A 27,943-nucleotide genomic window follows, 5' to 3' on the forward strand; every position below is an offset into this window, starting at 1 on the left:
CAGAATACAGACTGCCCACAGTATAATACATCAACTCAGAGAACACAAAGAAAATAAAAATAGCAGCTCTGACAGGTGTCAGAATTACCTTTCAAGTACACCCAACAAATCTTTGCACTTCAAATCAATCCTAGTTTATAAAAGTTATAAAAGAAGTGCTCATAGTAGGAGTAATAGATAAAGTAAGAAAACAGGAGAAAATGATATGTTCTGAGGAAGGCTAGCTGACCCACTAGAAGTCAGTCAGATATGAAGGGACAGAGAAAACAGGCAGGCCTTAGGTCGAGAGATGAAGCCACATGAAATGACCTAGGATGAGACTTCCCAAGAATCTGTGCCAACAGATTAAATGTTTGTTTGCTAAGAGTTGAGTAACATGGTTTTAAAACAGTAATAGGGCCAGCATCAGAAGATCTCAAATGTCTAGCATTTGTTTATGGGGTATGCAGTGTAGACATGTATTCTGGAGTGTTGGGGCAAGTGAAGTTAATACCAAAAGCCTCATGAGCTCCATGAGCTCATGAGCTCTGATTTTAACTGGGCCCAGAAAACAGAGGAGGAGGTTTAGACTGTAAAAATGACATTTGTACTTTGGAATCTTCCATTTACTATTTCAGTTAGGTGCTAAGTTACTGTATGTGTTCACTATCTTCCCTTTTGTGAACAATTGTAATAACAGATCAATAGCACAAAATTGAAGTGGAAATCCAAAAGGTGATTGATTGGCCCGAGCTTAACTTCAAATTTTGACATTCTCCAGTACTGTTCATCTATCCATCCTCAGAGCTGTTTAATCCGTTTCTCTCTGAGTGCAGCTTCAACTGTGGGGCAGAAAGTGCACATTGTACCAGGGCACCAGTCGATCTCAGGGCACACACATATTTATTCATTCTTTGTCAACTTATTTTCATCAATGAACTTTAGGACGTTGGAGAAGTCTGAAGTAAAGCACACGTGGAAATCTCCTCATGTACAGTACTGAGACAGCACTGCCAATGACTGAGCTGCCCATGTATTGTACAATATATACATGTGAATCACATACTCAAGGACATTAAGGGAAAGTGCATTTAAAACTGAAGCTAGGAAGCACTTCTTTACGCAAAGAGTTGTGGGACTCTAGACAAACTACTGAGATGTAATTGAAGCAGAAACCTTGACAACCTTTAAGAAAAATCTGGATGAGATATTGGGACAGTTTGGCTATTAGCTTAACAAACATGCTTGATAGATAGATAGATAGATAGATAGATAGATAGATAGATAGATAGATAGATAGATAGATAGATAGATAGATAGATAGATAGATAGATAGATAGATAGATAGATAGATAGATAGATAGATAGATAGATAGATAGATAGATAGATAGATAGATAGATAGATAGATAGATAGATAGATACTTTATTAATCCCAATGGGATGGACTGAATGGCTGCAACTCATTTGTCAAATTTCTTATTTTCTTATATATTTGAAAGCCCACCAGTGGACTTGAACGCATAACACCTTTCAAAAAAGATCAATGGTGAACATATGGGAACTTGTTTGTTTTATACCTCAGCAAAAACCTAAATGGTTGATTTAGGTTGCAGCTGGACAGTTTGTTCTTAACCACCTTAGTAACTGGGGCTCTGCTTAATGTGCTACTCCAGGTATTAAATGATGAAAATGTGAGTTATTGGACATTCAGCCCAAGTCACCATTAGTTTTCAGGAGAGAACAACCTCAAACTTGTTGACATAAATGCAATAAACAAGGATGGAATGGATCCATAACCCTAGCACCCTACCTTCTGGCTAGCCCAGCACACCTGGAGGACACTATATATTCAGTTCTTCAACCAGTTCAAGATTTTGGGGAACAAGAGCCTATTGGTCATGAAGCAGTTCATGAACTCCCCTTTCAGTTTCAGACCACAGGGAGATGCTCCCTATTAAATGCTGCTTATCACTTATCATGGTTTATCAAGTTGCTTGGACTTTTCTACAGTTGCGACACTGCCCATGTTGCCAAGTTTGTTTAATAATAACCCTATGCAAATTTAACCAGATAAAGTTCATTAATCTCTAACCTTTGGCAAAAGGTTGCAATTGAAGAGTGTGTTTGGCAACAGAGGGTTAACTCCAAATAAGGAATTTAGTTTGGGAACTGATATTCTCATTCGAAGTTCTTAAAATAGGTGATCCTGCATAATTGAGGACTTTGGATGCTACAAACAGAGGAAGTAGTGCACTAAATTCTGCTTTGCAGTTCTTTTGATGGCTTTTTGAAGATCATAGTAAGCCTCCCAATGGCCTAAAGCCTTTTAGCAGTGAAAGCCACAGCCTTCACCAAATAAGGCTACCTTTCTCTGGGGCTCTGGAGATTAACTTTCATGGAGGAATCCACAATTAAACCAATTTATCTACTGCAGGCTAAAGCAGCCCCTGTTATACCGGTTGCTCTTTATCTCTTAGCAGATCTTCTTGATGTAAGAACATAACAAGCTAAGAATTGGTTTTGTTAAAATTTAGATGCAGCTCCTTTAGTGAATCCGACAGACGCAGAACAAGAGAAATACAGCTTGCAAATTTTCCTGAATGGGAAAGCTGGCAGCTTAGGGGAGATGCAGTCAAGGCTGAAAATCACTGAGCATGGAAGAGGAGGAAAGCAATGAATTTTGTTGGATGGAAATTAGGGAATGGAGTGCTAAGATGTTGACAACTCTTAACTCTCAATGTGTGGTCCCATTCTAAACCTTCCATCCTATTAAAGTCATTCATTTTTACAAACACATTAGCAGGCAGCTTGTCTTAGAGCACACAAACCAATATCTACCAGGCTCCAGCTGTTCAGGGTCTCGGAAGCGTTTGATGCCGACCTGAAGATACTTTTGTCATTTATTTGATATTTAGAGGCCAATGTCATCAAGGAAACATTCAGCTGCAAGCCAAAGCTAGTGAAAGGCATGTCAGCGTCAGATCTTTGAGAGTCTCTTGTTGTCCAACAGTTAAAGTGAAATACCATGAACAATCTTCTTTTTGTGAAATGCTCCATTTCTACCATACTTCACAGTGATCAAGTGCGCCAATATTACTTTATCTCAGGCTGTGTCTGTCAACGCCTTGAGATGAATTAATGTCTCAACCCAAGCCAATTGGTGTTTGGAATAAATATAAGTGGATGTGGGAAAGTAACAATGACAAAATATAAATAAATAATCTAAAGATAGAGCCTATGTAGGGCATAACTCAAATCACAGGTTTAAAGGCCTTGGGAAGAAAAAAAGTATCTTGTCCTGCATAATTGTCCCCTTGTTACTGAAAATTTGTATCATTGATTATTTTCAGTTTAACCAAAATCTAATATTATATAAAAGACACAGTTTTTGTAACTTTTTTCATGTATCTATTGAACACAGTTATCCAACAGCAACTGACAATGTGTTAAAAATAATTGCCCCTTAGAGCAGTGGTTCTCAAACTGTGGGGTGGGCCCCCCAAGGGGGAGCGCGAAGTAACAAAAAGGGGGGCATAAAGATGTGAAAAAAAGAAAACAAGAATCGAAAATATGAAAAATACATCTATTGAAACCAAAACAAATTAACTTAAACTACATTCTCATACTAGAAAATAAATATAGAGTTAGATAAATGTCGATAAAAGTTAAGTACGTATAATAAAATATGCATCTATGATATATCATTAATTAAAAAAGAACAAATTGGTATTAGTGGGCTCCTTTCAAAAAAACGTTAGGGGGGGGGGGGCGCAATTAAAACTGTTATGAAAACTCGGGTCGCAAATACTTAAAGGTTGAGAAACGCTGCCTTAGATCAATCACCCCAGTTTAGTGATGAGTGAAATAGACACATGTCAATTTGTAAAAAGTTTTTGAAAAAATAACACTAAAAGCTCACTAAAAAAGACTTTTTGGGTGTTTTAAAGTGTTTTGGGGTTCATTCATGCTGCCCTGTTTACACATTGGTCAAATGAATTCAGTTTATGCCTCTCATTCACATTACCGTAGAGGAGTCCGGTGTGTTCTTAAATACGTAACCTGTTGCATATCTTCTACACAAAAAAAACACCCAAAACACGTCATCATACACATTACTCTGTTTCCTCCACAGAAAAACACACTACAAGGGAAGCCGTTCCCTTTCCCAGTGTTACTTGGCAAACATTCTTTTCAATTCTTTAATTCCTGCAAAAGCTCTTAAAGGTTTGCACTCTCCAAGTGTTGTGAAGTTTCAAGTTTCTTTTCTGTCTCCAGTACATAATTAGGGTGGTGATCACCAAGATTGTCACTATAACTGGCAAAGTGGGTATCATACTACCGGAACATATATATGTTCTGCCAGCAAACTAGCAGATATACTTTTTGAGCAAAATCTGGAGATGCATGTAAAAAAGCAGAAAAAAAGGGTAAAAATTGAAATGAAGCCAAAGCCCAATACAAGAGACAATAATTGTGGGTGAGAGAGCAAAACTGAATGTACACGCAAGAAAAGATAACAGTCATAAAGTTTAAGTTCTTTTGAGTTTTGATATCCACAGATTGGATAAGGATTTGAACTCATACCCATCGTTTAATCCCATTGCGCTGATTACATGTGTCACCAACTCAGAGGCCACACTCCTTAACAATGCTGGAAATGAACCTAACAACTGAATAAAACAATGGTGGCATTTGAGGAGTCCACAGTTTAACAACCAAACAGAATGTCTACTGCATATGACAGGAAATGAGTCAGGTGATTTTTTTTTTTTCATAAGAGATCTTTATCTAAATACTAAATGACAGGAGGACACATGTGGAGATGCAGCATGCAAACACTTCCAGATGAGAACTAATCCACCTTTCCTCCTGTGTCAATGGCAGAAATTTCACTAGAGGCAAAACGCCATTTGTTTCACAAATGTTCACCGCAAAATCAATTGCATGCAAATCAGTTTGCTCATAACTACCCCAAATAAATGGATACTTTGAGTCGGTTGTTTGAACATTACCATGTTTTAATTACAGCCAGGGCACCATCAGTATAAAGCTTGGCTAATTTGACGTTTACATCAAAGTCAAGTTGCCAGCACAAACATAAAATGGCACAATTAAACAATTACTAATGTTTTCTAAGGACACCACCAAACCACACTGAGAGCCTTAAACTCCAAATTGAAAACCTTCAGAACATTAGGACTCTTTTCATGAGCGGCTGACCTGCCAAAATTACTAAAACACCACAGCATTAAATCATCCAGGATGTCACAAATGAAATGTATGCTTCTCTTGCTTTAGCAAAGATTAGTATTCATGAGCCCATAATCAAAACAATCCTGAGTAAAAATGGACTTCATTACGAAGTGGAAAAGTAAAGTGGAAACCATTCCTAACCACAAAGAACGTACATGATCTTCTCTTTTTTGCCAGAAAGTATCTGGGAGAATGTGTGTTTGAGAGAATGTTGTATGGAGAGATGAGACAAAAGTGAAACTATATTGACAACACGGCTTCCATCTTGTCTGGAGTAAAGTATACATAGTAAGAACATCAAATCAACAGTCAAATATGGTACTGGTACCATGGTGGTGGGGATGATTTGTTATTGTCGAAGGAACTGTGAATTCCTCTCCGTATAAGAAAATGTCTAATCATCCATGATCTGAGGCCGTGCAGTAACACAATGATCCAAACACAAAAGTATGTCCACATCAAAATGACTGAAAATCAACACAATTAAAGATCGTGCATGGCCTAATCAAAGTCCAAACCTAAACCCAACAGAGACACTCTGACATGACCTGAACTGAGCAGTTTGTGCTCAAAAAACTAAAAATGAATTAAAATTGTCATGCAAGGTAGAATGGGCTGCAATGCCTCAAAAGTGAAGTGAAAGGCTCATATTGAATTACAGGAAGTGTTGGTTTCCAGTGGTTCAACCAGTTATTAGGTTTAAAGGGATGACTACTTTTTCACACAGTATCAGCTGGTGTTCAATAACTCTGTTAATTTCATTAAATAATAATATAAGTAAAAAAATGTATTTTTTACACTCAGGTGCTGTTTATCTATTTCATTTAGTTAAGGACTTGAAAACATTCAGCACAAGAATTTGTAGTGATACAGAAAATTGGGAAGGAGGCAAATGCTTTTTCATTTCACGTCAGCTGAGCTGTTTGGTTTAGTTGTCCTATATGACCCTTCTTCAATCAATCAGTCAATCAGTCCTTGTTTTATAAGGTATCTTTCAATAAATGTGCTGCCACTGGTATCTGGGAGATTACTGATTCAAGTCCCGTTGCTGCCAGAGAGGATCCTACTCTGCTGGATCTTTAACTTGAAAATTGCTCCAGGGATGCGGTACAATGGCTGACCCTGTGCCCTGATCTACGAATGCCATGCAAAAAGACAATTAATTAATACAAGTAAGCCCGCGATTCGCTAGCGAATCGGAAATCCAAGAATGGCAATCAGTTTGTGTTCCGTCCGATATTTGGATGGATGACATATCATGGAGGGTGGGTGCGCCTGGGGAAATGTCATTTAATTGCATAAGCATATCTGTAGTAGAGCGGTCTCGTTTTGCGGAGACGTGAATCCGTTGCCTTTGCTGACACCGACTGCTGGCGGAGTGGAGAACAGCAGGTTCAGTTTACAGGTTGTGGTGTTCGTGTGCCAGCCACTGAGTCTGGGTTAGAGTCTGTGACCGTTATGTGATCTATATTACTGGCACAGTGGAGGGACGCCGCTGCGTTTGATCACAAGTGGCAGGCTCGTTGCAGTGCAGCAGTGCGCGTGACATCCGGTTTACAACCTTTTCGTTTCTGTGTTGCCTGTGGCTGGTCGTTGCAGTGCGGCAGTGCGCGTACGCCTCGATGCACCCTGTGCCCAGCGCCCAGCGCCCTGCGTCCATATCCGGTTTACAACCTTCAGTTAGTAATATGGATAGTATATCAGATCAAATAAAAAAAATCACAAACTGCTTTACAAACTCATTTTAAGTAACCCTACATTTTTTGTTTTGGTTGAGTAATTGATTCTGTTTTTTGCAGTCCCTCTTTTCTCATTTGGCATTGGCATGTCCCGTCGCTATACACAAAATGCCCACAAATTTTATTAGATGAACATGATTTATTTTTCCATCTTTAGCACAGTCCTAAAACAGATCAACCAGACTACAGTCATGTGTGAACACATGGGGCCACAGAACGCTTCAACAGACATGTCTTCTTCCTGTTTATCCCCAATCATCTATATTCCAAAGCCCTTCTCCATTCTTCCAACTTATGGTTTAGGCACATACTTTGAAAAAAAAAGAATACTTGTAGGAGTGCTGACAAGAAATCTGTTTTTAGAATACTGACTTCCTATTCTTGATGGTTACTATCTGTCATTAACCAGAAAAAGGCAGGGTGATAGAGAGGGCGTTTTTGTCCACTGTAAGGATGGAAATGGAAAAACAGATCAATAACCAAGCAACACCTTCTCCCATCATCCATGCACCCATGAAATTGGTTTCTGTAAGAGAGTCACCATGCTGTTAAATGTGACAGCATATTGGCATCTTCTCTTACAGCTGCATAATATCACACTGCAGAATCTCAGAACCCTGTGGATTGAATGTTAAACTCAAAAATGAACAGATTTTATATATATCCATTATATCAGGTTATGAAGGTATCTAAGCTCCATGCTGTTAGCCCACCCCCAAACAGCACTAATGATAACTAACCAAACTTTCCGAGATTTTGAGCTGCTTTGCTTGTTATGATTTTATTTCATAAGTGCAACGTCGCTTGACTGCAGTTATATAAAGGGGTCTAAATATTGCTTATGCTTTTGTTTCACGTTTATACTGTTTAAAGTTAACTTGACACCTTCCTTATTTTCTTAAGATAGTAATGATAACTTCGATTTGGGATGTCAACGCTGCTTTCTTCGAACGATTCATGCTGTTTGTAGGGGAAGAGAAGCAACATCGCAGATGAAATGAAGCAGGCAGCCTGGCAAGATCTCCACTCACCTTTCCTCTGCTCAGGACTCTTGTGCAACTAAGTGGGCAGTTTACAGCAAATCAGTCCACTGACCTGACCGAATGTTAACCTAAATGTAAATATTGTCTAGAGGGAATTGTAACCCAAAATAGCATCCCTGTTTAATAAAGAGAATTTGCTGAATCTGTTTGAAATGTTGTTTGTTTTCGCCTCTGCCGTAATTAACAAATAACCATTTACAATGTCCTTGAGGCTTTGGAGGCACAGCCAGTAAAACACGTGCATCATCTTGGTTCAATAGCAAGATGAATTAACATTTTGAGGGATCAACATGAACTTCAGAAATCAAAGAAGGACTTCTCCTTTATATTAAAATATTTACAATACATTTTGAGATAACTCAAACTGACATCACAGGCATGTCTGAAATTTATTTTGAAATACTATATCTCAAAAATAATTTCCTGTAAATTGTCCTATTTTTTCAAAAGGAGTTCTTCTTTAGTTTAAGGTATCTCAAAATGCATTTGACATATTTTAAAATAACAAGAAAATCATGTTGAAAACATCTGGAAATAAATCTGATGTATCTTTACTTGACCGTAACCCTTACCAGGAAAAGCAGTTTCAGAAGAGGAAATGAGATCAGATAACTTTACTTGTATTCTAGATATCTCAAAATACTAGTCAGTTATTTTGAAATAACTTCCTGTCTTTGTAATGATATGTACAAGTGTACAAGAGATGGAACAGAATCTAATTTCTTGTTTGGAAGATCTTAAATTGGCCCGGTATGAATCACCATGGGTGGTGTGTGCATGAGTAGGCCTTGTTATGGACTAGCTGCTCATTCATGGCTGGTTCATATAATGCTTCTAAGCAGAGATGCTGCCTCCTGAAATCCTGAACTGGATAAATGGGTTACTGACTGGATGGATGGATGGATGGATGGATGGATGGATGGATGGATGGATGTGTAATCTCTCATTCTTTTAAGAATCTGAAGTGGGAATCACATCTTAAATTAGATAGCCAGTCCATTCATTTCTTGTACCTGTTCATTCCATTTCATGAGGAGTTGAAGCCTATCACAGCACTTTTAGGCACAATGCAGGAGCTAGCCCTAGAATGGATACTTATCAATCGTAGAGCACACTCATATTTATGGCAAGCCAAAATAATATTTACAGATAACTGAAAAATAATTTTTGAAATCTTAAAATGTATCTCACATTTTAAGATATCTGAAACTCATTTGTAGCTATGCCAAAATATGTTCCTTTAAATTTTAAGATATGTGCAACACATTTTGAGATAACGCAAAATAACTGCCTATACATATCAGATATATCTCATATTGACTTGGCATGCATTTTACGATATCCTGAAGTTCATCCTGAGATATCTTGAAATCACTGTAAAATTACTTATTTTTTCAATGGGAGGTCCTGTCACTGTTAAGAAAATGCATTTTGGATATCTGAAAATGGACAGGAAGCTATTTTGAGATAAAATGTATTTGAGATATTTACAATTGCACTGTGGATATCAGAAAATTATATTCTGATATTTTGAAATAATGGCTTTTTAAAGATATTTTGATTATTATTTCAAGATGTTTCAAATACATTTTAAGATATCTGAAAAAAGAGCCATTTTAATATATGATGAAATGAATTTGAGGTATGTATTTTAGATATCTGAAACATGAGTCAGTACAAAAGTCTTTTCAGAACATTAGAACAATCTAGACGAGAACAGGCCATTCAGCCCAAGACAGCTCGTCAGTCCTAGCCACTTAATTCTTCCAAAATAACATCAAGTCGAGTTCTGAAAGTCCCTAAAGTCCTACTGTTCACTACATTATTTGGTAGCTTAATCCAGAGTTTCTTAACCTTTAAGTATTTGCGACCCGAGTTTTCATAACAGTTTTAATCGCGCCCCCCCTAACATTTTTTGAAAGGAGCCCACTAATACCAATTTGTTCTTTTTTAATTAATGATATATCATAGATGCATATTTTATTATACCTACTTAACTTTTATCGACATTTATCTAACTCAATATTTATTTTTCTAGTATCAGAATGTAGTTTAAGTTAATTTGTTTTGGTTTCAATAGATGTATTTTTCATATTTTCGATTCTTGTTTTCTTTTTTTCACATCTTCGCGCCCCCCTAGGTGGGCCCGCCCCACAGTTTGAGAAACACTGGCTTAATCCAAGTGTCTGTGGTTCTCAGTGTAAAGAAAATGTTTGTGTGAAATTTACCCTTAACAAGTTTCCAACTGTGTCCCCATGTTCTTGATGAACTCATTTTAAAATAACAGTCTCAATCCACTGTACTAATTCCCTTCATAATTTTAAACACTTCAGTCATGTCTCCTGTTAATCTTCTTTTGCTTAAACTGAAAAGGCTTAGCTCTTTTAATCTTCTTCATAATTCATCCCCCATAGCCCTGGAATCAGCCCAGTTGCTCTTCTCTGGACTTTTTCTCACACTGCTATGTCCTTTTTGTAGCCTGGAGAACAAACCTGCACACAGTACTCAAGATGAGGCCTCACCAGTGCATTATTAAAGGTTGAGCAGAACCTCCTTGGACTGATACTCCACACATCAGGACGCCATATAACCCAACATTCTGTTAGCCTTCTTAATGGCTTCTGAACACTATCTGGAAGTTGACTGTGTTGAGTCCACTACAACTCCTAAATCCTTCTCATAAGTTGTACTTTTAATTTTCCGACTACCCATTGTGTATTCAAACCTAACATTTTTACTTCCTATGTATAATACATTTGCTGACATTAAATTTCATCTGCCACAAATCTGCCCAAACCTGTATGCTATCCAAGTACCTCTGTAATGATTCAGTGGATTCAATATTATCTGCTAATCCACCTATCTTGGTATCATCTGCAGACTTAACCAGCTTGTAACTTATATTCCAATCCAAATCATTTATATATATTAAAAATAGCAGCGGCCCTAGCACTGACTCTTGTGGAACACCACTCTTAATAACAGTCAATTCTGATAAGATTCCACTCACCTTCACCCTCTTCTTCCTGTGTCTTAGCCAATTCCGTACCCATCTACACGCTACATCCTGAGCTCCCACTTCTTTTAGTTTGATGTCCAGCCTCTCATGTGACACCTTATCAAATGCTTTCTGAAATACATTTTAAGATATCTCAAATTAACGTTTTTATTTCAAGATATCTTAAAGTAGATCACATGAACTAATTTTTAGATATCTTGAATTGCATTTTAGATATCTCAAAATGACAGCAGTTATATTTTAAGATGTATTGAAATGTTTTTAACTTGTTTCAGGACTATAGCTAAGTTACCTGTCAAAGACAAGTAATACAAAAATTTAAGAATATCTGATATTTTTTGCCTTTTCGTGTCCTCTTGACGTTCCTCCTACACCTTTCTTTGGTATCCTGGTGTGTCTCAGTTTCTCTTGCCCAGCACTTCCTCTCTCAGTCATGTTCCCATAAGCCTGCTTCTCAGAATTCAGCCATTTTGGGATGTAATGCTCACCTCCTGTCCACTTTTTGACCACCACCAATGGTAAATGGTCCCCATTAACCACTGTGAAAATATTATTCGTAGTGTTGTGAATACTTTCCGTGTTCAAAGACAACTCTGAGCATTCTTCCTACACCTTTCCTCAGTATTCTTGTGAGTGTCAACCTCTCTTGTCTGATGCTTCACCCCTTAACCATATTTGACAGAGCAACCAAAGTCAAACTAACCAATCAATTTGCCATTGAGCAACCGGATGCAAACACACACACACATAAAGTAGTGTTTTATTACATAGTGGAAAGATATCTGGAATTGCATTTCATCCATCCATCCATCATCCAACCCATTATCAGATATCTTGAAATACAGTTTGGATGATAAATTAGACTGGACTGCCAATACTGATGCTCTGGGTAAGAAAGGACAGAGCTGGTTATACTTCCTTAGAAGACTGGCGTCCTTCAACATCTGCAATAAGATGCTGCAGATGTTCTATCAGACGGTTGTGGCGAGCACCCTCTTCTATGCAGTGGTGTGCTGGGGAGGCAGCATTAAGAAGGACGCCTCACGCCTGGACAAACTGGTGAGGAAGGAAGGCTCTATTGTTGGCATGGAGCTGGACAGCTTGACATCTGTGGCAGAGCGACAGGCACTAAGCAGGTTCCTATCAATTATGGAGAATCCACTGCATCCACTAAACAGTATCATCTCCAGACAGAGGAGCAGCTTCTGGGACAGACTTCAATGTCCTGCTCCACTGACAGATTGAGGAGATCGTTCCTTCCCCAAACTATGCGACTCTTCAATTCTATCTATGGGGGGTAAACATTAACATTATACAAAGTCATTGTCTGTTTTTACCTGCATTGTTATCACTCTTTAATTTAATATTGTTTTTTGTATCAGTATGCTGCTGGAGTATGTGAATTTCCCCTTGGGATTAATAAAGTATCTATCTATCTATCTATCTATCTATCTATCTATCTATCTATCTATCTATCTATCTATCTATCTTGTAATGAACCTATTTTCAGATCAATGTCACTAATTTCATGATATTTTAAATGTTTCCAGATTTCTTAAAATATACTTTGAGATATCTCTAATAGTTCATTCAGTTTGCCATTCATTTGCACACCCGTATTCACTCAAGCTGTGTCAGTTTCAGTTCACCAATTCACCTAACACAGGCAGCACATACAAATCCTGGACATCCAGGAACCGGGACAGAATGAAGGCCATAGCCCTGTAGCTGGGATTCAGTAGTGCCAGTAAATGCGTCACTCTGCTCTATTAAAGCAATCATTCCTTACAGCAGGTTGCATGTGCTTTTCTTGATGAAACTCAGGCTGAATTGTGTAACATGTATAGTAATCTCATTTTTTACAGATGATGCTCATGCGTGGTTGTAGTACAGGAAGGCTCAACAACTTGCTCTGGGGCTTACAGTAAACCAGGGGTCAAAACTGAACTTAATTTCCACAAGCCACACTGTCTCAGCGGAGTTTGGTCCAGCTGTGAAATGTGAAATACAAAGCCTAGAAAATAAAGGTTGTACAAGGTCTAATCTGATTGGTTTCTTTCAGTGCTATGGAATAATAATAATAATAATAATAATAATAATAATAACAAATGAGTCTGTCAGTACCATCGAGCCAGGAGCAGAGAATTTACAGACCTGTAATTGTCCGAACATGTAAAGATGGCCCAAGGGGTATACATAAAGTGTTATGTGAGGACAGAATGTCCCCATGGGCTCTTGACGTATTTTAATTAAAACAGCTTGCTCTGGGCCTCATGAATTATATTGTGCTGTACACCAGACCTTCAAGGGGTCCAGTATTCAACAGTACAGAGTACCAGCGCTTCTCAATTTTTTAGTGATGTGTGCCAGTACTGTTTACCATTGTAACTAATCACATCATGCTTATCCCACCCTCGGCTAGAGCCTCCCCCTTTGTTTCACCCCCCAGCTGTTCAAATGAAACCGTTCGAAACTCCAAGTAGCACACAATCAGCCTTCCGCCCACCCCACCCTGCTCCTCAATCACACTGTTCAAAATTTCAAGGAGAACCCAGATACTTCTTTGATCGACAATGAGAGTGTCTTAAAAATGAGGTACACCAGCACTTGTGTGTATCCATTTCAGGCACAGCTATAAGCTGAAATAACAACATATTGAAGTATGGCTAGTAGGAGTAGGTACTTGGAACAGTTTGTGGCTGTCTTGATATTACACACAGCCCACTTCTATTGACTCAGCACACCCACGACTATATGGTTACATACAGGTCTATCACAACCATAGCAGAAATAACAGTGGTGGTTCCCATCAACAATGGATGATTCAGCTTACAGAATGGAGATACGACAAGTGCCAGACTGGTGCAAGTACAACATTGTCTCTCTTAATATGGACAAGATGAAAGAGACGATTACTAAATTCAAGAAGACCCATACTGCCTACACCCTACTGTATATTGAAGGCTGTGTGGTGCATTTGGTCATGAGCACCAAGTTCCTGGGTGTGCACCTGGCAGCTGACCTTACTTGGTCAATTAACACCACCTCCATAGCCAAGAAGGCGCAGCAGAGTCTCCACTTTCTTTGATAGCTGACTACCCCCTGCCCCCCATATTCTCACCAAATTCTACAGGGGTACCATCGAGAGTGTTCTGACCAGCTGCCTCACCATCTGGTTTGGGACCTGAACGTTCTCTGACAGCAAAGCCCTATAATGGATAATACACACAGCAGAAAAGATCATTGGGCCTTCTCTGACCTCCATTATGGACATTTTTATTAAGTGCTGCATCTGCAAAGCCTACAGCATTGAGGGGGAACACTCCCACCCCTCCCACAATCTATTTGTCCCACTTGCCTCTGGAAGAAGGCTTTGTAGCACCCAAACCAGTTATGCCAGATTCTGATATAGCTTCTACACCCGGGCTGTCTGGACTGTGAACTCTGTGCTGCCCCCTGTCCTCAGATAATAATAATAATAATTCTTTGCACTTATATAGCGCTTTTCTCACTACTCAAAGCGCTCAGCAATTGTAGGTTAAGGGCCTTGCTCAAGGGCCCAACAGAGCAGAGTCCCTTTTGGCATTTATGGGAATCGATTGCCAGTGCAGATCCCTGTCCTCAGATCAGTTCCTTGTAGTTTATTTATATGCAGTATGTTTGCTACACTTGTTACTAGTGTTTTTTTTATTCTTATTTGTTATTATTTATTCATTACTATTTGTTTCAAATTATTACTTCCTACTCATTTGCCATTTATTTTTATAGGCAATAATGTTCATCACTTGTCTTGTACTTGGCCTGTGGTTAAGTACTGTATATGTTTCACCATGGGCCTGTTACTTCATGCCTCTGTATGCAGCAATACTGCGTATGGGTGGTAGGACAATAAAGCCACTTGACTTGACTTGAACTTACAGTATGTGAGATGGGGGTTTCTTGGATAAATTAATCTTGCACATCACCCCTTATCTTTGATTAAATCATTAAGCCATTTTGGACTGTCTCTTCAGCCTGTTCACTCAGTCAGCTATGATAATAATAATGATGTAATGGTTTTCAACTACTCTGGACTGCCAGGCTTCATCACACCTCCACAGCAGTGTATGACTGTGTTGTCTGTTGTCATTACCTTTGTTACTAAATCAATAAATTGATATTTTATATAGTGCCATTGACAGAGTGGTAGACTGGCACCTGATTGAGGAATGGTTTCCACTTTGCCCCCAGTTCTGCCTAGTATAGCTCCAGCTCTCTGCATTCTCTAATTTGGATTAAGTGGGTTTAGAAAACATTCTTTCACAGGTCATACTGTAACAAGGCATTTCACGAAACATCCAAAAACAGACTTTTTGTTTGAACTGCTAATTCGTATGCCTATTTGAATAGAATGTAAGTGTCTGGACCCTCTGGTTGAATTTAACACAAACAAGCATTACAATGCAAAGGACTGCCTTAATCAAGAACCATTTGATCTTTATGTTTGTAGAGTGTGTCTCCTCTACATTCTACACACATCCAAATCAAAGTCCACATAATGGCCAAAGCTGATGAAGTGTTTACCCCAGTCTCTCACTACTAGCGAGTCGGTATCGCTTCACACTGCAATAAAGATCTGGGCGTACAAGTCGGGGGGCGCCATTGATCACAACCCCCCCACGCCGCTTGTCTGGTCACTCGCAGATCACACCGGAGAGGCGTGGCTTGGTGTAACCAGATTGGAGGAGTCGATGTCTTAATCGCATACTGATTGGCTCACACGGCGAGTACACGTGGCTCACAGCTGAATGAACTGCCGGTGGCTTCTTTCATTTACTCTCGCTTGTGTACGCTTACTCATACACCTCTCACTGCTGGGGAGGCGATAAGGAGACCTCGCGGTCTAAGGCACTGTTCCTTTAGACGTGACTGGCAGCATTCTACAGCATGCATCTATAAATATTGGATAACTGTCTCTCTGCAAGCGAGAGTAAGTAGTCAAAAGGCACCGATAGGTACTTACCTTAAAAAGGTAACTTGGAATAGCGAGTGCCTCGGGTGTAGGTAGTATTGAAGACGTTAACTGGTTATAATTTAAAGGGGGGGGGGGGGGGGGAATTAACGTCACGATGTATCTCATTGGATTAAAGAAGTCGTAATTGAGGTGGGGGTGGAGGTGTTCCTACTTCTGCTCCTTGCGCCGGTTTAACCGAGGCGCTGTTGAATTTGCGCAGCAACCCGACTGGTTGTCCTCCGTTGATTTTAGTCCGAGAAGAGATGAACTGTACCAAGTAAGTAGCGTCGGGGAAAACGGATAACTTGCATTTGTCTAACTTGCCAAATACTTCTGTTGTATAAGACTTTTTGAACATAACGTGTAATTGTACTAGAATAAAAACTACTCACGCGATTAAGCGCGCAGCTCTAGAATTAAGTGTTCGGCACGGGAAACCCAAATAATGGGCACTGGGCTAAACATTTGGAAAGATTTCAGAAACCGGCGTAATGCTAGAGGTGACATGAGGATCTGCATATCCGAATAGAATTGCGCTCAAATAATGTTTTACAATAGCGTAATACATCACATGTGAGCTTAAGAAGCGCAGCGATCCTCGTTAATTTACCACACTCTTTGGCAAGAAACTGGAAGTAAGATGAACAGCAGTAGTTCTCTAAGAACACATTAGCACTTTACGAAAGTTAGCGATGCTTGTACGATGAGTTAATAATACAATGTTACCGCTTTGTAAGCGCCGATTAGTATTCTTAAATGGAAACGCTTTATGTTCAAGTTTAAAGCAATTAAACTGCAGTGTTGCTACAGCCAGGCAAAAACGTAGTGGTATAGCCAAGAATTAATCTAAAGCACGCATTGAGTGGAGGAAATCGGTCAGGCATGAAAGACTGTGTCCGTGAGTGTGTCCTTTGGTGGACTCTCACCCCTACGCAGCTTGTTCTTGCATCGTGATCAGTGATGTTTCAGTAGACTTCGTGACTCCTGCGATCAGAAAATTAAAGGAAAAAAAAAGACTTAATGGGGGAAAAACCTGAACATTCTGCGTTCATATCAGCATGTAGTCCAAGTATTAATTTCAACACATTTTAAGTACAAGGTGGTGGGAATTTTGAACGTGTCCCGACAGTATCGGTTGTATTGCACATACGGCCCGTTGATTTCTATGCATACACACACACCGGACCAAGTACCGTTTTTGATTTTTTTTTTTTTTTAATGCAGTAGCAATGTTCATGGCACTATTGGCAGATGTAAAATGACTCCCTTGGGGAATGAACTCTTCTGGAAAAATAGTAAATTGAATCGATGACTACTCATTCGTTTTCAAAAGTAGCCTAATTACACCAAGTCGGGGTCGGCTTGTGTTATATAAAGTGAGGTGATTTTTATGTAGTGTAGTCTGTAGTGTAATATTGGAATTGTAAAACATGCACTTGGAACATTTGATTAAATGCGTATACCGATCTAAAGTCGTGGAGCGTTTATATACAAAAAAAAAAAACAAAAAAAAAACACACCAGGACAGGTGACGCCAAAACGGAGTCCTGTTTGATTGTCTCCCTGACGTCCAGACGCTTTGTCTGCATCAATTAAGCCTTCCAGTTTAGTTTCACCCCCTCCCTCCCCTCATAACGGTCCACAGCGCAATGTAATTAAGTTTGTAACTAAATTATTGAAGTGTCAAGGCAATGGTGTACCGGTATTTTTACCATAACTTAATTTCAAATTTCCCAAAAGTACCTTGGCGTTAAGATGATACAATCTCACGTTTCAATCCATGGCAGAAGGCACACCTTGCCAGTAAGATGAAAGCAGCAACCCTCTATCGGCTAGTTCGCCCCCGAAAACCCCCATATTTGTATTGTTTTTAATTTATGTTTGTTTATAGGTATCGAATGAAGGGATCCCAAAATGCTTCAGTTCGGTTTGACTTCGGAAATTAAAACGCATTTTTAACGCATCAGAAGATTTAGTCCGCTACTATGAAAGTAATTAACCATGAAGTTAATTATTTACCCCCGTAATTATTTGCTTGCATAAGAACTTTTTTCCCTTGAACCAATCATTATTTATGAGTGTGTGTATACAACAAATGATTGTGTATTTGTCCCTGATTTGCAAAGGTTTTACTACTTTATTTCAATGAGCGGCTTTTGATAAATGGCGTTGTCTGTAGATTATGGTTGTCCAGTGAATTAACGCGTTTTAATGTGCACATCTAACACTAACTTCTAATTGTAGATTACGGTTGTCGGGTCGGACTTAGTGGTAAAGTAAAGTTTATATTTTTTGATTGCTAAAAGATGCTTTCATGCTTGAATAGTGTATTTGCAATCGCTGGGACTTTTTCACCTCCGCAGTTGGGCAATTTACACTTAATTGATTTTTACACCATTGGGCATTGATTAATCATCGTGGGTTTGTTAAATGACCTTTTTATTCAAAGTTGAAGTTAAGATCCTGATGAGACATTGAGCAACTATTTAAAGAGGGTGCCTTAAGTAATAAGTGTAAACGTGTTCATTCCTTTAAAACAGATGTGCTCGAGCTCCCATCCCCCGTAATGCTGCAGATGTTGAGTGGTTTTTGGATGATGTTATAGCTTGTAGTCCAATATATTCATCTGGGGCGTTGCTAGCTGTCATTTACAGGCTGGTGTCCTGTCCAGGTCTCGACAATTTCCAACGGTCTAAAGCGTTTTCTGGCCGCCCCGATATCACTATAGGTGTACTTTTAACAGCCGCTGGTCTCCTGCGTCATCTCAGTGTGGTGTGTTCATCGCATGCAGAAAAATAAGATTTATATAATTTCCGAACTACCCTGAAAACAGATTAATTCGTTGGCGATCGATTTGGAAAACATTTACTATTTAAAATGAAAATCGCCCACAGGTATATCTCGCATCAGCCTCCTGATCAGCAAGGCTAAACGGTGTATGAAGACTCCAGGCCAGTGCAGGACACGCCCGTACTTCATTCCCACTGGGCCAGTTACAATGGTGGGGTCGGCTAACCTGCACGTCTGAAAGGAAGCAGGAGGAAAAACAGGAGACAAAAGCCTACAGGGGCAGAACGTGCAAATTCCTCTCCGGTGATTAAATTTAAAATGTAACGTGCCGGAGAGATTCTTAACGGCCGTTCCATAGGGAACCATTTTTAGTTCCCAAAGCCATCAACATTGATCTGTGAAAAGCTCTATAAATAATGGTAAACAGAAAGGGGCTTTGAAATATCACTGTGTGAGGTGTCTTTCTCTCCCCTCTGCATGTATAATCACAGAGGCTATGTTCAGTTTTTCTTGATCTGCCAGTATCCTAATAGGTTGCCTGCTATACTTTATATAAAGATTTCAATTTTATCCTCATTTTGTGAACCTTTCCAGAGAACTGTGAAGCTAATCTCTATCCCACCATGTCGCCCACCGTCACAGATTTCCAGTGTTAAACTGACGCATGGGTCCATCTATTGTATAGTGCCTTTCATGTCTATACCTTAAGCTAATGCATGTTTTATTTTTCTTTGCTGTCAAATAAGGCAGTGGTTTAATGGTAAGAGTTACGGCCTCCTAATTCCAGAGCTGTGGTTTTTGAATTCCAGCCCGGGCACTGCCATTGAGTGAGGAGTTCACACCTTCCTCTGATATCCACGGGGGCTTTCTTCCAACCCTGTGTGGGGATGCCTTCATATGGATTGGTATCTTGTGCTGATATTTTTAAATTTTGTTTCTGCCTTGCACTATGTGCTACAAACCCTACTTAAGATTAAGATGCCTTTTTAATGGATAGGTTGTCAATGACAGAAAAGCGCCAAACTCCTAGTTGCACACGGATTAGCAAATACTTTTGGGTTTACACTTCTCTCCATGTCTCTGGTCTTTCCAAAACTAGTGTCCACAGAAAGAAATGGCAATCTTCTAAGCTTGTAACCTATTTAAACATCTGGATGGTAATTAAAAATATTTCCTGTACTGATTTGTCAGACTTACCAGAAAGCAAATGTGCTTAATTTATTAGCGGAGTGTGTTTTAAGTGAAAACCATCAGTATATACCAGGCCATCCACTCCTCCAGGTTTCCTCAAGAATCACTTATGCCAAGGTGTGTTTTTTGGTCAGGAAACCATCTGCTGCCTCTTTGCCTTTGACATAAAGGCTTGCCAACCTATGTTGGACAAGTGAGTCGTAAGTCATTAAAGGTGAAGGAAATTAAGGCAATACAATGTATCGTGGTATGTTAGGAACTTGGGTTCAATGCCTGGCTCCCTCGCAGACTTTTGCTTGTTGTGTTGCCTTTTATTTTTTTTTTCCCCCAAATTTGAAGTTCCTTCCCTTTTGGTATGATTAACTTTTCAGCATCAAATCACAGATTTTCACATTTGCATCAGTGACTAGTATAGTGCCAGGCTAAAGTTATGTACAGAGGTGCTTGGTCTGTCTCCAGGAGAGCTGTGGCAGACATTAGTGTTTGAAAGCCCTCTCGTTCAGTGCTTTGGGCCGGCTTGTGTAACGGTGTGTGTGTGAGTCTCGTTACTCTGAACGAAGACTGATCAGCATAGTAGTGTAGTGGTGGATACTGGGTTCAAATTCTAGCCTGGTCATGTGTGTGTTGGTATGTATTCTCTTGTTTTGTCTAGGTACTCCAGTTTTCACTCCTAAAGGCATGACGTTCAGGGTAATTTGTGATTCTTGCATGTGTCTTGTAGGCTGTCTGTCCCAACAACCCCCAAACTACATTAGAGGTTTTATAGTAATATGGGTGTTTTTTTGTGAATTTTTAAACAAATTGCAGAGAAGAGTTGAGTTTGTAGTTTGTCACAATAAAAAGCTTTGAGATCTGTGCATTGAGATGGATGGTCTATCCTCATCCAGCCAGAATTTTCTCCCTTTCAGGGTTTTTGACCTTCACCAACTTGTGGTGGGCTGGTATCTCCATTAGTGTGGTTGCTCTGTCCATGTTGCTGGGAATCCAGGTAGATGTAGTGGATTTACTGAAAAGGATGACTGATGAAAGTTGGCTTCACACATAGATACTTAAACATGTGGATTCTAGCTTGTTTGTAGTCTTTACATGTGATCTCAACAGTTGGCATGTTGTTTCTTTGACTTGTCCTCTATTGTGTAACTTAAAAAAATCCCAAGTGTGCCAAGAGAAGAAATGACAGAAGAAAATGATTGTATGGTAATTACTTTAATGTTGGCAATATGACAATGGTTCAGCTAAGTTTTAATCAAGTGTATTTTGATTTGGTGAACACTGCTTTTGGATTGATGCTTAATGTGTGCTGCTTGTGTAAAATTAAACGGTATACGACGTTCCTCCCATTTAGAACTTCTATTTAAGCCAGTCCTCTTAAAATTAAGTACCCCTTTCTCAGTACTGACTTACTGGTAGATGAAGGCAGCTCCAGAAAGAATAACCATTCCCGGACAGCAATGGGAGACTTTGCAGCCATCTAAATCCCCTGGCCACGTGAGTCTTGGCAGTCCAGTGTAATTGAAGTGAGAACGTACCTGAGGTTTGTTGCTTCTGCATGACAATTCCTTTTGCTAAATAAGGATGAATCCTAGGGGGTGTAAATGGCCCACTGGGCTGTGAGAAAACCTTCCAGTTGGTGGATATTTGACATGACCACCACTTAGATGCTTTGCGGTTGACGGGATCAGCAGGCTTCCCATTGTTTCCTAGGGTGTGGATCTGCGGCTTTGGCTTTTATCACCTTTTGTATTGCTGGCAAAGCTGCTGCTAGCTAGATGACTTTGGAGACTTTGTTTATTCGCGGTTTGTTTTTTAGTGTATAGTCACACAATCGCTCATTGAAATGTTTTGGGTCGGACTGAGTAGATTTTTGTAGAGATTTCTGTGTTTTTATAGTTGGGGTGGATAAACCAGAAAGCTTGTTAGGCCAGTTGGGACACATTTGTTAAGTGTCTTACAGTGGGGGATGGTTTTGGAGATTCTCTTTTGCACTCTGCCTGCCACAATAAAGCCCAACATGGATGCCTCTGGAGTGGTTTTCTGTTACCATAGAATCTACACTGTACTAGCACTGCTGCTTTTTGTGTTTTTTCTTCTCTGCTCATTTGCACTGCAGTGATGAAAGGGTTTCACGGGAAAGACCCACCCATTTAGTGAATACCCTTACAGGCGATTTAAGGGGTTTACCATGGGTGTGAGGTAGGAATCTCCCCTCACACTGCCATCTTGGGCCACAATTGCATGTGCACACCCAGCCACGCTAACTCGTATTGGGCCAGTTTGGAGTCCTCGGTTAACTTAACATGCGCATCATGGCATCCAGGGAGGAAGTACAAGCACTTTTTCCTGTTGTATGGTGCCGGGACCCTCTAGCTTCAAAGCAAGCCATTTTAAAGTGGCCAATTAATTGCCTATTAAAATCATCAATTTATTTTTAAGTTTTACTCCATTGGCCATGCTCTCTCAGGAGTGGGGGTTGATTTTTCAATCCCTATTTTTTGTAAAAATTGATCTATTTGTATGGGATGATTACAATAAAATCATTAAAATTAAAAAAATAAATTGGCCAATTAAACAAGTCTGTATGTTTGGGAGATTAGTTTGAGGCTCTTGATGTAAAATTCATGGCCAAATTAGAATGAAGTAGTTGGCCTTCGGGGTAAACCTTTGTTATGGTGTAAACCTTTGTTGCTCTCATGTTTTCATGTTTTTAAAATCTATTTTTATATTGAGGTGGTTAAAATGTTTTGTTCTAGTTTGGTCCGTAAACTCGATTCAGTTTATTAAACACATCTACCCTAATATAACATAGAATGATTAAATACTCAAACAAAATTAAACAATGGAAGCTTATAAAATCTTCTCAGAAGTATAAATGAATACATTTGCCCCCCATTACTATAGGTAATGGGTTTTTAGGCGTTGAACCAAAATATACTGTATTAAGGGAACCTTGGTGAACAAAACTTTTTAAATGTCTCATTCTTATCTTGAAAGTTATTCAAGATCCGTCTCAAGTTATGTAGGATGGGGCTTTTTGTTACCAAACTATTTAAATCCTGAGGGAGGACGTCTGATAAGGGTCCACTATATGTAAGAATGCAAAGAAGCAGACCACTTGCTATCACAGACGCCAACAATGGATTGAAATATCAAACTTTTAAAAGTAGTCGGCAAAGCCTTTGTCAAGTGATGCATTCTAAAATGGTTAACCTTTTTCTCTTCTGTCTGTTATTGAATGCAAATCCTAAGGCAAATGTCTCATTTATGTGACTAAATGAAAACCTTGAAAGACCACTGAATCTCTAGCAGGAGTGTGCTGTGAGATGGTAATGGGCCTTTAGCCTTGAATTTAAATCCTAAAACCAATGGGCCTTCTCTAATATTGCTAGGTCCTATAGCTCAAGGCTGCACCCCTACATTAGTTTTATTTATCCTTGGAATATTAATGAGACCTACATTTTAATGTCCCCCTGGAGTATGGGTGCGTGTTCTGTACGGTCAGAGGAAGCTGCACTATTTGACTTTAGAAAGATGGTATTTTATTTGCTTGTAAGGTGAAGCTGAGCTTTTATTGAAGCTCCAGGAGTAACCACCAATGACCCCCGCACTCAAGCACGTGTAGTAATTACAAAAAGTTGGAGCATATTTAAAATTGATTGTAGGTTTAACTAGAAAACAGTGAAGTGATTTAAGAGCCGGAGTTCGTTCTTCCAGTTGTGATCCTTGCTGCCGTGTTTTGAAAACACTGCACTGATTTGATTTCAGCCGCCTGAACGTAAAGCATTACAATTGTCCTTTGGGCTGTAGGCAAGTAAATGAATCGGCTCTTCAAGTTCCTGAAGCTCCCTGAATTCTAACATATTAAAGTAATTGTATATAATGTTAATACTTGGGGTCTGTCGTGTGGTTACAGTCAAATTCATGAGGCTAGACCAGGGGTGGGCAAAGTCAGTCCAGGATGGCCACAATGGCTGCAGGTTTTTATTCCAACCAAGTTGTTTAAATTGTTAATTTAATTAAACCAAATAGTGCATGATAAATACACACAGGTGTGACTGCTGGTTTCTTTGTCATTTAAATCTTATTGCTAATAAGGAGCAATTAAAAATCGAATACAGCTGTCCAAGCCTAAAATAAGAAATAAAGGTTCAAAATCCTAACGAGTGACACAATCAAAATGAAGCGGAAGCGTCACTTGAATAATAAAGGCTTCTTATTAAGCAATTGGTGAGGAACAAAAACCTTCAGCCTCTGTGGCCCTCCAGGAATGACTTTGCCCACCCCTGGGCTAGACATTTTGATTTTTGGTCTTCGCAGATCATAATCTTCTGGAGATTCAAAATATTTCACTTGGTGGGCATAAAAGCTTAGTGCAATTAAGGCACAGTCCCCACCCACCCTCCGGACACATTTTGCAAGTGTTCAGAATTTATAATCAAGTGTAAATCTTAGCATTTTTGGACTGTAAATCTGTGTGTTAAGCTAGTGCTGCATTAATGGTTTTGAGTTGCGCTACATCCTAAAGTTATGGTGGGAGCAGGAGAGGAAGAGGGCAGAAACCTGAGCTAGGAAGATTGCAGGGGTGTATTTTATTCCTGAAGTGTTAAAATTATTAGTGTACTGTAAACCTACTAGGATTGTGATGGTGATCCATAAACTATGAAGAGTTTGAAAATCAGTTTGGCCAGCATGTCTGTGGACAGTAAGCTGTTCAGATGGCTGGGTGCTTGTTCAAATGCAGTCCATTCTCGGCTCTGGACACCTTTTGGAGTCCATCTAAAGTGCTGCCAGATTGTGACTTCCTGTTGCTTATGACTAGTGGAGGATATCTGAGGTGATGAACCAGTAATGAATTTATATGATGAAGTACTATAGCCATTTATTAAGGATCCCATTTTGAATCTTTCAACTTTATGAACAATGTTGCACATCCTCTCTGACACCCCAACACAGGACTTTCAGCCAATGAATTACTCGGAAGCATGTTAAACACTTCTTGGGCTTCTTCATACCAACAGCATTACACCTGCATAATGCCTCACCGTGACGGCCAAGTCAGAAGCTTTTCTTTTTAGTTATTTGAGTGTGTTCAGACCATGCATGTGATTCATTCTATTTAATGAGCTTCTGTAAAAAGCCAAATTCTATTATGGGTCCGAAGCCATTCCATTTAGTTCTGTTAAAGTTCACAGCATAGGTCTCATTGCTAAAAGTGACTGTTGCATGGTGTCAAACGCTATCGTGCCTGCATTGTTGATTCTGCCCAATGGCTGCCTGGCCTTTGGTTTGATTCTAGGTTGAGATGCCTTTTGGATGGAGTTTCTCTTCTTGGCCTCGTCACCAGTACAGTATCCTCAAGGTCTACTGGCATACCATAGGTTCCTTGGTTAGTCTTTCCTATCCCACTACTTGATCAACTCCGACCTGTCGAATTGCCTTTTCTCTTTAAAAGATGTGCAGCTTGGTTGATGGAGTTCATTTCAGCCTAGTTGAGTGTGTTGAGAGCTCTACTTCTCTGCAGTGTTCCTCACACTAACCACCTACTTCTCTCTTAAAACAGGGTCCTGCAAGTGTTTGGTGGTCATCCCATCTCCTCACCCGTGATGCCAGTGGATTTGGCCATGCGGCTCTGCCTGAGCCAGTCCCCTCCCTTTTGCCGTTTCTTCAGCTCTTATGAAGAGCTGCGAGGCATGGGGGTCCCCTCATTGAAACCTCTGCGACCCTGCCTGAACCCCAAAGTGAACCAGCAGCCACCAGAGTCGATATCATGGGAGGACCATCAGAAAGCACCTGAAAATGAGAACTCTAAGAAGAAGAAGGTGGTCTTTGCAGACTCCAAGGGGTTGTCTCTGACAGCTGTACGCTTCTACTCGAAGGAGGAGGACCGGTTTGACTTGCCACTGTCTCCATCAGACTTTTGGCTAGATGACCACAAGCAGGACCTCGCAGAGAAGCCACCAAAGACCCTTATTCTTGGATTTTCTCCTCCCTCTGCTGATTATGTGGCCTTCCGTAGCCGGTTGCACCAGAATTATGTTGGCTTAGAGAGCTGCTCAATTCATGAGCGCTCCATCAATGGCACAGTGAAAGTACTCAACATGTGCTTTGAGAAGGCCGTCTTCATTCGCATCACCTTTGACTCTTGGGGCAGCTTCCATGACATCCCTTGTGTTTACATGCACCAAGGCTACGGTGGGGCTGACACCGACACCTTCACTTTTGATATTGCTTTGCCAGATCTGAACCCCAAAGAACGCATTGAGTTCTGTATTGCCTTCTCCACAGGCCAGCAAATCTTTTGGGACAATAACGGTGGGCAGAATTTCAAGGTGATGTGGGCAGGCTCTGTTCTAGAGGCTAACTGCACTCGGAATGTCCGGAAAGTGAATCCTGTAGGTCAGGCTCTAGGAAAAGCAGGAAACAAGTTGAAGAAGCTGGAGCCCCTGGTTGGGTCCCGGGCTGCCTCAGAGTTCCTATTACGCCAGCTCCAGCAGTGGAGCAAGATTGGGAACGTCTCCCCCTACTGGTAAAAGGTGTATAAGCTTCTCCTTAAACTGCCTTCTGAGCTGCTGCTGCCTTAACTGACTCATTTCAGTCCTCTGACCTCTGGTGTTGATGGACTTGCACTGGACTGTAGATGTGATTTGAATTTTAAATGCAAAAAAAATTAAGCTGGAGAAAAAATAGCAGAAGATGAGCTTTTTTTTCCCCTCAGTTTCACATGGACTAGAAAAATTTTGACATGATCCAGTTTTCTCAAGGGTTCAAGTCATAGAATGTATATTTTTTAACATTTAGCCCACAATTGACTGCTGCTCTACCTTAAATCACATAGAAATAATATTTTTTTAAGAAAATACAGTATTTATAGTTTTTTATGAATAAATAGTATCAAAATAAAATCTGAGCATCTGAAGTGTCAGGTGATTTTTATTTATTTTTTTTTGCCTGCATATTCTTAGCTGGTGGGGCCCTCACAAGGAGTTGGGGCAGCAGGGATCAATCCTGATCAGAAATCTGTATGCCCACCATCTCCACAAGGTGGTCATCTACTGCACAAATATAAAGATCTGATATCCACCTATGCAAATAAAAGCCATGACAAGCCTGTGTGAAAAGGATGTGTGACATGCAGGCCATCTCTCTGTAGAGGAGATCCTGATTTGTGGATTCTGAGAAGCAGATGTGACTAGGGAGGACACTTCATTTCTATTGGCAGATTGAAAGTGTAGAGAAGGCACCCCATGTAAAATGCAACTCTTGAGAGAGAGCCTGCAGATAGCCATGACCAGTTTTGGATATCTGAAGTACGTCTGGTATTAAATGTGCATTGGGGATGCCTACGTTGTGTAAATCTGTAAGGTGTCGTTTTTGGGGGAGGTTGGCAATCACTTGGATGTATTTTAAGGCCTGAAGTTCAGGTATGCTGACAAAGATTAGAATTTAAAAGTCCTTATGGCTCCTTATGGAGCTTTAATTCATGCTTTTAACTGGGGAGATCTATGGTGGTGATGCTAAGCTGTCCTAAATGGATTGCTTTTCCTCATTTAGACTGTTTATCCTGCCCTCCCATTTTGCTTTGAGATGTAACACTGAATTAGAGTGTTGGTGTATTTTGTATGCATTTCATCAAAATTTGATAATGCTTTGGTTAAAGAGACCAAGTGGAATTGATTTACTGTGATAAAAAACAAACCGGCAACAAGAATGTATGTAGTGAATTATTTTTTAAAAAAGCTGTAGTGAGTGCTTACCACATGTCTGTGCTGCTGAGCTGTTCACCACAGGGCACTGCTGAGATTATAATACCAGCCATTGTTGTTTGGGTTAAGGTGCAATATGAAGCTTCGTGGCTGCTGCTGCTTTGTTTTGTCCTTGTGCTTGTGTACCTGACATCTAGAGTAATCTAAATAAAATGCAATCTAACAAAGCTGTGA

The 27,943-nt window shown here is 39.9% G+C and overlaps 1 protein-coding gene across 2 annotated transcripts; it reads left to right on the plus strand.

The window, feature by feature from the left end:
• Nucleotides 1-15,529: 15,529 nt before the first annotated feature.
• Nucleotides 15,530-27,936, plus strand: LOC114650066 (protein phosphatase 1 regulatory subunit 3C-B-like). 2 transcript variants are annotated; one of them, XR_007935155.1, is made up of 2 exons: nt 15,530-16,004; nt 25,567-25,690. XR_007935155.1 is itself a non-coding variant. In XM_028799508.2 (2 exons), exons 1-2 carry the CDS (start codon nt 16,292-16,294, stop codon nt 26,534-26,536), a joined length of 984 nt encoding a protein of 327 aa, XP_028655341.1. In that variant the 5' UTR covers nt 16,011-16,291; the 3' UTR covers nt 26,537-27,936. The 2 variants fall into 2 exon arrangements, 1 of the variants encoding a protein (XP_028655341.1); XM_028799508.2 differs by lacking the exon at nt 15,530-16,004 and adding an exon at nt 16,011-16,305 and having other exon boundaries at nt 25,567-27,936.
• The last annotated feature ends 7 nt before the right edge of the window (nt 27,937-27,943 follow it).

This window comes from Erpetoichthys calabaricus, chromosome 1, assembly GCF_900747795.2.
Source record: "Erpetoichthys calabaricus chromosome 1, fErpCal1.3, whole genome shotgun sequence".
NCBI lineage: Eukaryota > Metazoa > Chordata > Cladistia > Polypteriformes > Polypteridae > Erpetoichthys > Erpetoichthys calabaricus.